The sequence below is a fragment of the Microcaecilia unicolor genome, chromosome 11 (assembly GCF_901765095.1).
Source record: "Microcaecilia unicolor chromosome 11, aMicUni1.1, whole genome shotgun sequence".
Classification (NCBI taxonomy): domain Eukaryota; kingdom Metazoa; phylum Chordata; class Amphibia; order Gymnophiona; family Siphonopidae; genus Microcaecilia; species Microcaecilia unicolor.
Window position 1 is genome coordinate 87,918,982 of NC_044041.1, and position 13,114 is coordinate 87,932,095.

The window sequence follows — 13,114 nt, forward strand, 5'->3', positions numbered from 1 at the left end:
CACTTACAAGCTTTGAGAGAGAAAAAATGATCTTTTATTCAGTTGTTCAAATGAGCTAACTCTAGAAGTCTCTAGGGGTTACTGTCCGTTCCAAATCTTCCTCTGGGAATGCTCAACCATGCATCCTGCTTAATATGGGGAGTGCAATGAGCTAATCTCGAAGTTGTTGAGTGGACATAGCATAGATTTGTATACTGAAGACATGGAATATATTAAAGCCACTTCCAAAAGACTGGCTGCAGGGTGCTATCTAACCTTATACCCTTTTGGACAGAGCATGAACCTAATTGAGGCCAGCTTGTTGTCCAATTGATTAGTGATTTGTGCGACTAACTTGAAGACCTGGTTTTTAATTCTCAGTTCAGACTTTGCAGGGAGACCTGAATTAAACTTCTGCTCCTGGAGAGGTTGAAAATGAAGTTGAGGTCACTATCTTATATGACAACATTAGAGGCTGGACAGCAGTCTTAAAGATAGCTTGGAAGGACATACAGTACTGCGTATGTCTAGTAGCACTATAGAAATAAGTAGCATTAGTAGTGATATTCTTGGCTGTAGGTACAGGTGGGGCTGTGAAAAAAAAAATTGTGAAATGCTGGTGAGGCACATGATGGCCCCATGATTCTTCAGAAGATGTGAAGGCTGCAGAGAGGAGAAATAGAAATCTAGGGAATGAGTCAGAAAAAGACCATATGGCCTTTCTAATCTGAAGTTAGTTGGGTTTGGAAGGCAGATCATACTTGACTTCCGATGTATCATGTGCCAATCTCCCTAGAGGTTTACTGATTCCCCCCCCCCCCCCCCCCCCCCCACACACACACACACACAGATGTTACCAACAATTCTGGACTTTCTGATACTTTCTCTGATGGGACACAGTATGCACTACAGAAGCAAGAAATCACTTTGCAAATTAAGAACACAGAAAGCAAAACTATATATATTTCAGAGGCATTTAGCCAGCGTTGATGAATTGTGCTGGACTGTTTCTTTAGAAGAGAGCCATGCATTTTGGTGCATAGATGCGCTTCTGTAGGTTCTGTAGTCATGTGAAGAAAATCTAAACTCTATTTTTTTCATTGGTGGATCATCCCTGTCAAAAAGGTTTTGGAAGAAGTTCTCCGTCTTTCAGGTTTTTTGTTTTAAAGTCATTTTTTAATCTGTGGAAAAGTAAATTCCCTGTTACCACTGTGTATCTTGGGTCTGAAACTTTGAAATCTGTTGACCAGTCCAGTGCTTCCTCTCCCCTCTCCTCATCATCACATCTTCTGTCTGCTAAGAAAGAAGCATCTTTTCTCTCTGCCTTTCATATTCCTGGAAAAAGTGAGAAAGGTAGAGAGGGTGAGCTGAGGGCTTGTTAGTGCCATGCCGATGAAGACTCCATATACAGTAATTCTAAAGTGTTTATCACACTAATGCTTGCCTTTTATCGTATCGCTATTCAAGTACTTCATGGCAGACAAATGAGCAGTGCTTGACAGTTAAATGCTAGCTGCCCTTTTAAAAGCTGTCGACTGTTTCTCCATTAACAGGACTGGCATGAGTGCATAATGGGCAGCATATACAGCTCTGAATCCCGACAGCTCAAGTTTGTGTAGTTTCACTTAATATAGTTCATTATTTACAAATACCAAAATAAAAAAAAAAAGCCAGTTAAGACAGTAAACTAATTAAAGGAACAGGGCCACCGAGAGATTGAACGGGGCAAGGCCGCAGCCCCCCCCCCCCCCAAATTGTCGTCGTCCCCCCCCCCCCCCCCCCCCGATCCCTGCTGCAACACAGGGTTGAAGTACCTTGGCTGGCGGGGATCCAGAGGCCCCACCAGCAGAAGACTGCCTGCCCCTGCGGCTGCTTTTCCTCTCAGGGCATGCTCGGTTTCAAAACCAAGCATACACGTGCCTAAGAGGAAAAGCAGCCGCTCAGCAATGGGCAGAAGAGCGGCGCTGGAGAAAGCTCCTGGTCCTCCCCGGCCTCCAAGGGGGGCCCGGCGCTAGAGTTTTCTCTCTCCTGCTCCTGTCGGGACGCGATCATTCAGGTCCCGTCAGGAGCAGAAGAGAGACAGGGCCCAGGCCTGGGGAATCTTGCCGCCCCCCTCTCGGCGGCCCTGTAAAGGAAGAAAATACTATATACAGCTCTCTACCCCACTATGTACAGAATTGGGGCAAAGGCAGGGCCAGTGTTGCCAAGCCATGAAAGATCAGTATAAGATCTGCCTTTGATCTTGCATTCGTGCAAGGTTAAGAGCCTCTGGATTCTATGATGCCCAAAATTGGGAGCCAATCCAAGATGTGCACCCAACTAAAATTGACTAACAAGCCGATTAGTGCCAATAATTGGGTGCTAATTGGCAACAATTTGATTTTGTGCACACATCTTGCTAAGTGCTGTTTTGTAACAGTATGTGCCCAAATCCCATAGCGTGCAACCCAAAAGGGGGAATGGCCATGGGAGAAACATGGGTGGGTCGAGGGCATTCCTAGAATTTGTGCGTAGTGTTGTAGAATACTGAGGATGTATGCCAAAAATTATACCTGGTTTCAGCAAGTATAAATCCTGGCACTGAAATCGGCACTCAAGGCTATTCTGTAATGGGCATTCATCTCTCGATGTCCATTATAGACTAGCATTGAGTGCCCTGAATGTCAATGTAAAAGGCTAATTTTTGACTCCTGTTTTGTTTAGGGTAAAAACATACTAGTCTCAATTAAGGGGTTATTGCATTCCAGAGAAAAGGATCCATGCAGCAGAAAATAGACAACATCAAATTAGTGTAATTCTACTGAATGCTAGAATTTATCAAGAGATGATTTTTGAGGATCTGAGGGAAAGGGAAGGAAAGGGCATGTTAGTAATAAAGGCTGAGGTACCTAGGGTTACCATATTTGCTTTGGCAAAAAAGAAGACAAAATAAAATTCAGCCCCGCCTCTGCCATGCCCTTGCACTGCACAGTCACCACACCTTGCCCCCCCCCCCCCCCACCTCAAGAAAAACGGATTCTACAAACAGTGAAAATACTGGTAAAGCAACAGATGCATTTTTTCCATACTCTGCTACATATAAAAGATGTGCATTTCATGAGCATGTCCCCTTTTCTTTTTCCTCCCATGAGCAGCATATCCCCCTCTCCTCTCCATCCCCTTCTATGTATTTCCCTTTTTTCCAGCCTCCTTCTACCCACCTTTTTTTTTTTTTGTGTGTGTATACAACTTCCTCACTCCCTCCGTCCACCCACATGACCATCCACATCCCCTCCCCTCATATACCTTATTGTGTCCTGGTGTTCTAGTGGCCTCTTCGGGGCAGGAAAGGACCCCACTCTTTCCTGCCCGGCGCTGCCGCTGACCTGCTCGCTGTCAGCGCTTCTTCAAAATGGCTTCTGAGACTTCAAGCAGTGACCTTGCAAGACTTCTGCCGAAGTCTCAGCAGCCAATTTGAAGCGGGGCAGGAAAGGACCCCACTTTTTCCTGCCCGGCACTGCTGCTGGCATGCTCGCTGCCGGCACTGCTTCAAAATGGCTTCCGAGACTTCAGCCATTTTGAAGCGGCATTGGCAGTAGGTAGTCAGTGGCAGCACTGAGCAGGAAAGTGGGGTTCTTTCCTGTCCCATAGAGGCCACTAGACCAGGGCACGTTAAGGTACGTGAGGGGCGGGTACCTTGAGGCCTGCCTGCAAGCAAGCCCGGACAAACGGACAGGCAGGAAAAACCTGCCCGGAAGCCCCACGGTTCCCTCAGAAGAGGACATGTCTGGGTAAACGCGGACATATGGTAATCCTAGAGGCACCACAAAGTGCAGTGTGTGCTATAAGAAAAATGTTGAATTGGAACCAAAATGTAATAGGAAGCCAGGACCATTTCATCAATAAAAGTGTGATGTGAATGAACTCTCCTTGTGGCCTTGAAGTCACTTAACCTCCCAGTGCCATTATGCTTCTTGCAAACTGGCATGTTTTGTAACAATGTAAGTGAATCGCATCATAGTAGCTGACACTGAAGATTAAACAGAGGGTTCACATTTCCTTCCCTCCACTTTTTTGCTTACTCAACTGCCTGCCCTAGTATGGTTTTCCCTTTTTCTTCTCTTAAAATCTGCAGTGTGCACTGCAGTGCTTGGGGCACATCCAGCTAGTCAGGTTTTCAGGATATCCACCATGAATGGTCATGGGAGAGATTTGTATGCACTGCCTCCTCGGTAAACAAATCTCTCATGCATATTCATTAAAAATCCTGAAAATCCAACTGACTGGGTTAAGCACTGCTTTACGGGTGCACAACCCACCTACACTGCTGCCTTTCTGTCATACAGATTGGACCATTTTCTCCTCTGTCCTGTTCTGTCCTACTGTTTCTATCTACTGGGATGTAGCTTCAGTAGGCATGTGCCCTCTGCTGGTCATCAACATAACATTCTCTAGCACTTAAGCATATTTTATAGATATATATATAGAGAGAGAGAGGGAGAGGCACTGTTTGTTTTTGTCATATATTTACATTTGAACAATAAACCAGGTAAAGTCAAGCTTGATAGGTTAGCATTTGCAGAATGAGCATTTAGAAGAGTAACTCATTGTTTAAGCAGGTGTGTATGTATGTGTTACATATGTGATATTAGTGTTTCTGTGTATATGGTATTTGTATAATTATTCCTTTTCTGCTGTACCAGCCCAGACAATTGGTTTTGTGTCCTTTCCTAACTAACAGATGGAAGTAGATATGCTGGATCGTTCCAAGGACATCACTATAAGGGCTGGTAATGCTCAGTATTTCTCTACCTCCAGCAGATGGTGTAGGTAGGCCCGAATCCCTGAGCCACAGCCTGTGTCTGGGGAGATTGAGTCCCTGAGGTCCTGGGATTGGGGCCATGGTTCATGATCCTGGTTGAGCTGGGAGGTGTGTTTGCCTCCTGGGCATTGAACTTTGACCTAGATCGCTGTGGGGTATTTGTCAGCCCTGGTTTCCACTGCAGAGCCTGTTAAGCCCCAGTGCCTGTGTTCCTCAACCTTTGCTGAATGGAAAAAAAGAGACAAAAACAGCAAAGCTTCAAGACGAGCGGTGTTCAACATGTTTTCTAAGGGCAAGGTGATTTCAGGTCTGGGAGAGGAGTGAGGGGAGGTCCTGCGAGGGGATGCTGGTGGGTAAGAAATATAGGGGAGTGGGAGCCAGCAGCCCAAATTCAGCTTTGGGATCAGCAGATATCCTGGATGGGAGGGGGGTTTCTACTGCTGCCTCCCAAGTCTTTGCTGCCCCTGATAGCACTGTTCCTGCCAAAGATGGGATCTCAGCAGTTATCTTGACACAGACATGACACCCCTCCCCACCCCTCCGAATGGAGTAGACTTGCTCCCAGAGAAGGAAGAGGACTTCTTCTACCACCTGTAGCCCCCCCCCCCCCAGGCCTCTTATAATTCCTGGAAGTCTTGGGGTGTATTTGGGGCTAGAACAATCCCCCGTTACTCCTGCCCATTCCAGTTCTGCTCTCAAATGTCTGCTGAGATTGGGACATTGCTCCTGCCCTGACTACAGCACTAGACTACCATCAGTTCTAAGGTAACCCTTGGGGGAGGGGGTGCTACTCATTTGTAATTTTTTTGTTGCTTCATTGTATTCAATTGCAAGTAGTGCAGTTATGGTCTTGCACAATAGTTTATATGGTAAATAGTACTCCAAATAAATGCTTTTGATACAAAATTTTAGCAGGAATGTAATGGGATTATTTTATTGTATTTGTATTTTTGTACCCCGCTTAGACTGTTGTAGATACAGCAGGTTAGAAATAAAGTTTGTTTTGTTTTTTTAATTACTAAGGCTTAGCACTAAATGCTAAAACCAATAGGTATAAAATGGCAGCCTTAGCGTGTGCTAAGGTTTAGTAACAGGAACTATTAAGTCTGTAAATTTGGGATGATAATCTACTTAAGAATGAGCCTCTCTATAGAATTATGATGTCATCTTTCACTCCAAATATGGCTCTGTGGATTTAATTTCAGTTTTCATTAGCTGCAGTCCACGTGTGGAGGTTATTTTGCTTGGAGGTAAAATAGTCTTTCATTATTTTAAATTATTTTATTCTGTCTTGAATAGTGTGGATTTCAACAAAAAGATGGACTGGAGAATTAGAGCTCTGACAGCGACTCTCACTAGTTCACATTCACACAACCAAACTTGAATATTCAGTTTTTGTCTTAGCTTCAGCCAAAAGCTGTGGAAGGTTTGGTTTTGGCCAAAACTGGAAGAAAGCAGTTATTGTCAGCCTCTGCATATTGGTCCATCCCTATATGGATAACTGGTTCACTCAGGTAGATTGAGTCCAACTCAAGGAGGGTCACAGAGCTGGTGATCAGTTAGCTACAGTGATTAGGCTGGGTTTGAACTTCGCAAAGTCAGATGGTCCTATCACAGAGCAAGGGTACTTGAGAGGGGTGTGGTTTGACACCAAGCAAGGAATGATATTTCTAACAAAGGAATATATATCAAGCTACAGGTGCGGAAAAGGGAACTTTGTGTGCAGGAAGATTCAAGATCATGAGACATCTGCAGTTCCTGGGGTCCCACATATGGCACCTACAGAGTTCCTTATTGTCTTGCTGGGACCCCATTCCCAGGATTTCAAGGCTCAACTCTGTTGTACAAGACCCTGAGGGGTCGTCTGCCCTGGTGGGATGAGCCATCTCGCCTGCTCAAGGGAATACCTCTGGACTCTTTGGATTGGGTGATGGTCATTACAGACACCAGTCTGGTTGGATAGGGGGACTGACTATGAAAGGCAACCAGTACAAGGTCAGTGGTCCTGGCAGGAGACATCTTATTTCATCATTTGGCTAGAGACCAGAGTCATCTGCTTAGCACTCAGTTCATTCCCTTCATCAAGGGGAAGGCAGTCTGTGTGATGTCTGACAATGTTGTAGGCCAGTGCTGCGGCAAACGAGGAGGAACCAAGAGTAAAGCAGTCACACTGGAAACCATCTGATTGTGCAGCTGGGTGGAGTTACGCCTTGCAGCAATATCAGCATCCACGTTGCCAGGGTGGAAAACATATAGGCAGACTTCCTCAGTTGCACCATGCTAGACCCAGAAGAGTGGGAGTGGAGTATGGAGATTTTTCAACTGCTGTTGACCTGCTGTGGCCCACGGCATTGTGACCTGATGGCAGCCCCACTGACATCCTGCCAGAATGCAAAATATCCACTGGTCTTCAGCCACCGACAACAGATTAGGTCCGTGGGAATTGATACCTTAGAGTGGCTCCTGACAGGGCCAGATTTGCACTGTGTTCTCTCCCTGGCCTCTAATAGGCAGGGTCCTTCAGAAGGCAACCAACTATCTGTTCTACCTGATCTTAGTGGCACCAGATTGTCCACAACACCCCTGGTATGCAGACTTTATTCGCCTACTCAACAGGCCCTCACTTCCTGTGTCCATGGGTTGGTTATGATAGAGGACCCAGGTGCCTTCTGTTTTACAGCCTGGCCCTTGAGACACTGAATGACCTCTGTTCCTCAGATGCCCTGTCGGTCATTTCTGCTCTACTTTAGAGCTTACAGGCAATTCACCTGCTTGGTGTATGTCAAAGTTTGGCAGACAACCAAGCAGCAGTGTGCAGAGCATGAACTGTTAAGCTCAGCTGTCTTCTATACTAGCCCTTCTGAACAGGGGCTAGCTCTGAATTCACTCAGGTTGCAAGTTGTGGTCCGTTCATGTTATTGAATAACTAGTGGAACCATGCCCATTTCCTCAACAATGAAACGGGCCCTAGGAAGGCTGTCATGTAAGCTTTTTTTTTTATTTTTTCTTCTCTCTCCCCTGTCCTCCCCTCCATGTCCAGTGATTCTGTCCTCTACTGTCCTCCCATCCCATCCATGTCCATCAATTCTCCTCAGCCCTGCCCTCCCCTTCCTCCCTCCCTCCCTCCCTCCCCTCGATGTCCTGCGATTCTCTCCTCCCCTCAATTTGTACCTGAACCTTCTCTGGCTAGCTGATGCTTGCTTCCGTTCCATTTGTAACATCCCTCCTGACGTCAGCTCACCTCCAGCATTCCCTTCCCTCTCACTGTTCCGCCCTCTGACGTCATTACATCTTGATGCGAGGGCGGGACAGTGAGGGGGAATGGAACACTGGAGGCTGGTTGACGTCAGGAGATGTTACGAACCCAGACAACCAGACATGGAACTTTGGAGGTGCAAATTATTATTATAGGATATTCAGGTGTATCCTTAGTAGCCCAGCCTGATGTGATGAGGTTCTTGCATGGTGTCAAACATGTTTGCCCACCACTTCAGGCATTTTCCCATGGTGGAATCTTTGGTAACGATCTGCTCTGTGAAGTGGTTATCAGAACTACAGTCCTCCTCCTGTAGAGATGCTGTAGGTCTCTGGAAGTTCTCTTCTGTTTGCCCAAAGTGGTCTAGTCATCTCAATCAGTTGGTTTTTCTTCCAGCTGTTTCAGAGGAGCAAGAGGTGGCTCCCTACAACAGAATTCACAAATTGGATAGTGGCAACATTTTACTGCAATATTTTGAGGTCACCAATCCATTTCAAAATTCTGACAGACTGTTCATTTTTACAGGCTGCAGAAGGGACATACAGCATCAGTCCTTCATTTGTTCATTGGATCAAGTCAATGATTGAAGCAGCCTACACACTGAGGCATAAAATGATGCTGAGTGGGCTGCTTTCACATTCCATCCAAGCTCAGGCCATGTCTTATGCAGAGGTATCGCCAGAGGACATTTGCAGGGTGGTGACTTGGTTGTCACTGTGTTCTTTGTAAAGCACTACACAACACTGCCTTTGGCAGAGCAGTATTTCAGGACCTTGTCTTCCCTCACTCACTGAGGTACTGCTCTTGTACATCCCAGTTGTCTGGACTGGTAGGGTGGGATGAAAGGGAAAGTGAAATTTATTCATACCTGTTAATTTCCTTTTATTGAATCCTACCATACCAGTCCAGGACCTGCCCTGTAAGACTGTGGCTGTGGGAATCCTGGGTACTGTTGGTCTCCTGAATGTCCCAGTTGAATGAAGTAACAGTATAGATGGAGAAATTAAGTCTTACCTGCTAATTTGCTTTCCTTTAGTCCCTCCAGACCGGCCCAGAATGACCGATGGGTTGAGCATACTGGTAGGCGTGCACAACCCATCAGTCATTTTGGGGCTGCCTGGAGGGACACTATGGAAAGTTATAGTTCTCTCAGACAAATTTTAAACTTTTAGGTTTATGCACTGATTCCCCAAGGGCTTTGGTATGGTGTTTCTGGATCTGCTTTGGTAATAACATACTGAGGTTTACCAGTGGTGATGACACTGGAATGGGTCAGTATGTCTAATTCCATCTGCTGGTTGGTAAGGGACACAACGCAATTGTCTCTGGACTGGTGTGGCAGGATATGAAATGGGTATGAATAAATTTCACCTTTCTGGTGTTCATGATCCCCTCAGGATATATTTCATGGTGTGGTATATCAAATTTTAAACATCTAGCTGAGCAAATTACTGGATTATATTTATACCTAGATGAAAAAAATCTGTTTCTAATGATAAAGGAATAGAAAATTAGGCATGGAGATTTGTTTTCCTATGGCATTCCGTTGGTCACAACACATGGGCTCTTTTTGTTAACACTGAACTTCACTAGGTACACATTTTTTCAAGATTTGTCTGTTTGGTGTTAATGTCTACATTTGGAGGGAATTAAAGCCTGTATGTTAATGCTATTTGTGTGTATTTTTTGTGTTTTCTATCTGCAAAAACACTTTCTCTGGGTTGATTGTAACCTGTAGTAGTCTGCCTTCAGATACAAATTTTAAGACGTATATTTGTTGTATAATTTTGATGTGGGGTGTGGGTTTTTTTTTTTTGTTGTTGTTGTTTGCTTTGTTTTAAAGGGCTCTTCTGAACTTTCTTCACTTCCTCATATACTTATTTTTATCTCCATACATGAGATCTTGAAGTGACTTCTTACTTAAAGATGAGCCCAGCCCTTGATAGAAAAAGAGCTCCATAGTTAGGTTATCATAGTGCACAAAATCATCACCAGAGCCTTTTGATGTCGTGTTTTTCTTTGTGTAGTGTGTGTTTGTCTCTTTCAGTAGCTTATCTAGCATGTTGTCAATATTGCTAAATAGCTTAGAAAAAAGTAGTGTGGATACAAAACAGAAATCAAGGGCCAAGCATAGGAGGGGAAGTGAGGATGAGCCTGATGGTCTTTCCGCATTTTATCTCTACATTAATGCTGATGCACATGATTTTTAGTGGATATATCTTTTATTTTTAAACTACATTTGAAGAGAGATCCAAGTGTTATTCTATATAAGCAAGAGATGTATCAATAAAGGAGGGCAAAATGTGTGGTGGTTGTTCTCTAGTCACAGGCCTCAGGTGATCTGTGCAGTACACGGTCAAAGGCCAGAGGCTTTGAACAACTTGACAAATATAAATGATAAGGCAAGCATAAGCCCTGGAGAGTTGTATAGCCCTGATAAAATAATTAGGAATTATTAAGCATTTCCTGCTACCATCTGTTTCTTGTATTCTGAAACGTGTGCTTTTGAAAGCAGCCTCTTAGTGGGTCAAATTGGCTGAGCAGTATTTCAAGTTATCACATAAATCAAAATGTTCCTTGTTTGTAATTGTTAGTTAGCATTGTTTGTACTAGGGCTGCATTTTGATTAAAATTTGTATTGCAGGAAATAGCCAGCAGTCTCTTTCCCCCCCCCCCCCCCCCATTAGATATCATACCTCTGCTGGGGATGTCGAAGCCCACCAGTCGAAGAAACCTACTACCAAAGCAGCCCTCTTCCTTCTTGTGATACGTCGGGAGCAAGGAAGTCGGTGAGGTGCCTCCAGCCACTGAATCCGGCACTCCCAAGCATGCTCAGTTCATGCACGAACTGAGCTTGCATGGGAAGTACAAGCGTTGGTGGCTTCCTTGCTTCTAAGACAGTACACGATGGAAGGGGTTGACTGGGGCAGTGGATTTCTTCAGCTGTCAGGGCTTCAGTTACCCCATCAGCCATTGAACAGGTACTGGCAGCTTTGGAAGGGGCCTGAACCTTTTCTCTCCCTCCTTTCTCATGTGCCTTTACCCATTCTCTCTCTCTCATTTGCCCCCCCCCCCCCCCATGCCTTCACCCATTCTCTCTTTCTATTTCTCTTTCTCTCTCACATATATATGTGTGGGCCTCCTTCCCTACCGTGGTTCTGTCTCAATGCCTGCCCACACGGTCGGTCCAGCATCTCTCCCGCCCCTCCCTATTTACCTTTGTAGCTTCCTGTTTTCAGAAGGGGGTGAGACATGTCAAAGGGAAAGGAAACGCTGCCTCGGGCAATACAGCTGTAGGGCGAAGTGTGTTTTTAAATTTATTTTTAGTAAAAAGTAAATGTTGATGGGAGGGAGAGACTCCGGACTGACCGTGCAGGTGGGGGGGGGGGGACACATGAGAGAGAGAGAGAATGGGTGAAGGCATGGGGGGCACAGAGAGAGAGAATGGGTGAAGGCACAGGGGGCACGGGGCACAGATAATGGGTGAAGGCATAGGGGACACAGAGGGAGAGAATGGGTGAAGGCATGGGAGGCACAGAGAGAGGGAGAGAATGGGTGAAGGCATGGGGGGCACAGAGGGAGAGAATAGGCTCAGGCCCCCTCCAGAGTTGCAGTACCTGTTCAATGGCTGGTGGGGTAGCTGAAGTCCCGCTAGCCAAAGAAATCCTTTCCTCCTCGGTATTAATTGTTGTGATTAATCACGATTTAACACGTTAAATATTTTAACGTGCAACCCTAGTTTGTACCACTGTAAATCCTTAGGAGCTCAATGTGAAATTTTAGCTTTGCTTTGAAATGTTACTTGCCTCACATGTTGAGGGGCTAGAGCACTCTCAACTTGTTCAGCCCATATTTGACTGATTCCAGCAGAGAGAGAAGAACCCAGGATAGTGCATGCAGCCAAGAGTAGATTTTTACTTCATAGGAATGTGGAGCACTAAATGATAGTATTGCACACCTGTGGGTTGGCATGCAGCTGTAAGAGTGTGAAATTCATCTGTCAATGTGAATTCTCATTTAGTGTGCTGAAATCACTGACACACTAACTTACAAGAAAAGATTTTTTTATAATGTTCTAGGGACACGGCTGGCCAGGAACGATTTCGAACAATCACAACCGCATACTACAGAGGTGCAATGGTAAGTGATGGCATTTGATTGTCTCATGCAACGTGTATCATGAACTTGGGCCAGTTATTAAGGGGGGATCACGCTTTACTTCATGTTCTATTAAATGTTTGTACTCAGAAGAGATGTACTGGAATTATTTACTTATTTAGGTTTTGCTCACATCTTTTTCAGTAGTAGCTCAAGGTGAGTTACATTCAGGTACACTGGGTATTTTCCTGACCCAGGAGGGCTCACAATCTAAGTTTGTACCTGAGGCAATGGAGGGTTAATTGACTTGCCCAAGATCACAAGGAGCAGCAGGGGGATTTGAACCACCTCTGGATGTCAAGACTGGTGCTCTAACCACTAGGCCACTCCTGCTCAGTTGTACCATATTTCCTTGTTAACCAAGCTGAAGTTTTCTTTCACTTGTTGAGCTTCTGTTGAAATTGCAGCCCTAGTCCAGAGGGGACAGTTCTTACTGGCTGTTGCTTTTTGAAGAGCTGGTTCCCACTGTTGCTTCCTTTGTAAGGTACAGCAAAATCTTTCTCCTCGGGCACACTGTCTGCATTTGGGGATAAAGTAATAGGCACTTCTGTGGGTAAAACAATGTTTTTTTTAATGTGCAGAAATAGCCTTTTACAAAATTGCCCAGACTATATTTATGTATGTCTATGTAAATGCCTTCTGTTCTGAGTGGGATAGGAGAGGGCTATTATTTTTGTGCTCGTGTTTCATAAAACGTGGGTGGAAAAAACTAGGAAACTTTGAAAATTTATTCCATGTACAACAACACACCTGCCAGTTAGTCTACACATACCTTGAAAACGTCATATCTTTGCACAAATTTGGTGGCCTGTTCATAAATGACCACCTGTAATTCATTTTATAACCAATCACGTAGGTACATGGTTTATAAAATAATCCAGCTGGAAAGCTGCTGCACCAGGTTATGCCTGTGTATGTGC

At 45.0% G+C, this 13,114-nt stretch overlaps 1 protein-coding gene across 1 annotated transcript in view; it reads left to right on the plus strand.

The window, feature by feature from the left end:
• Positions 1 to 13,114, plus strand: part of RAB8A (RAB8A, member RAS oncogene family) — a 36,580-nt gene that overhangs the window by 3,843 nt on the left and 19,623 nt on the right. Inside the window, exon 3 of the mRNA XM_030219381.1 lies at positions 12,116 to 12,176. Coding sequence (XP_030075241.1) covers positions 12,116 to 12,176 — 61 coding nt within the window. The remainder of the gene's footprint in view (positions 1 to 12,115; positions 12,177 to 13,114) is intronic.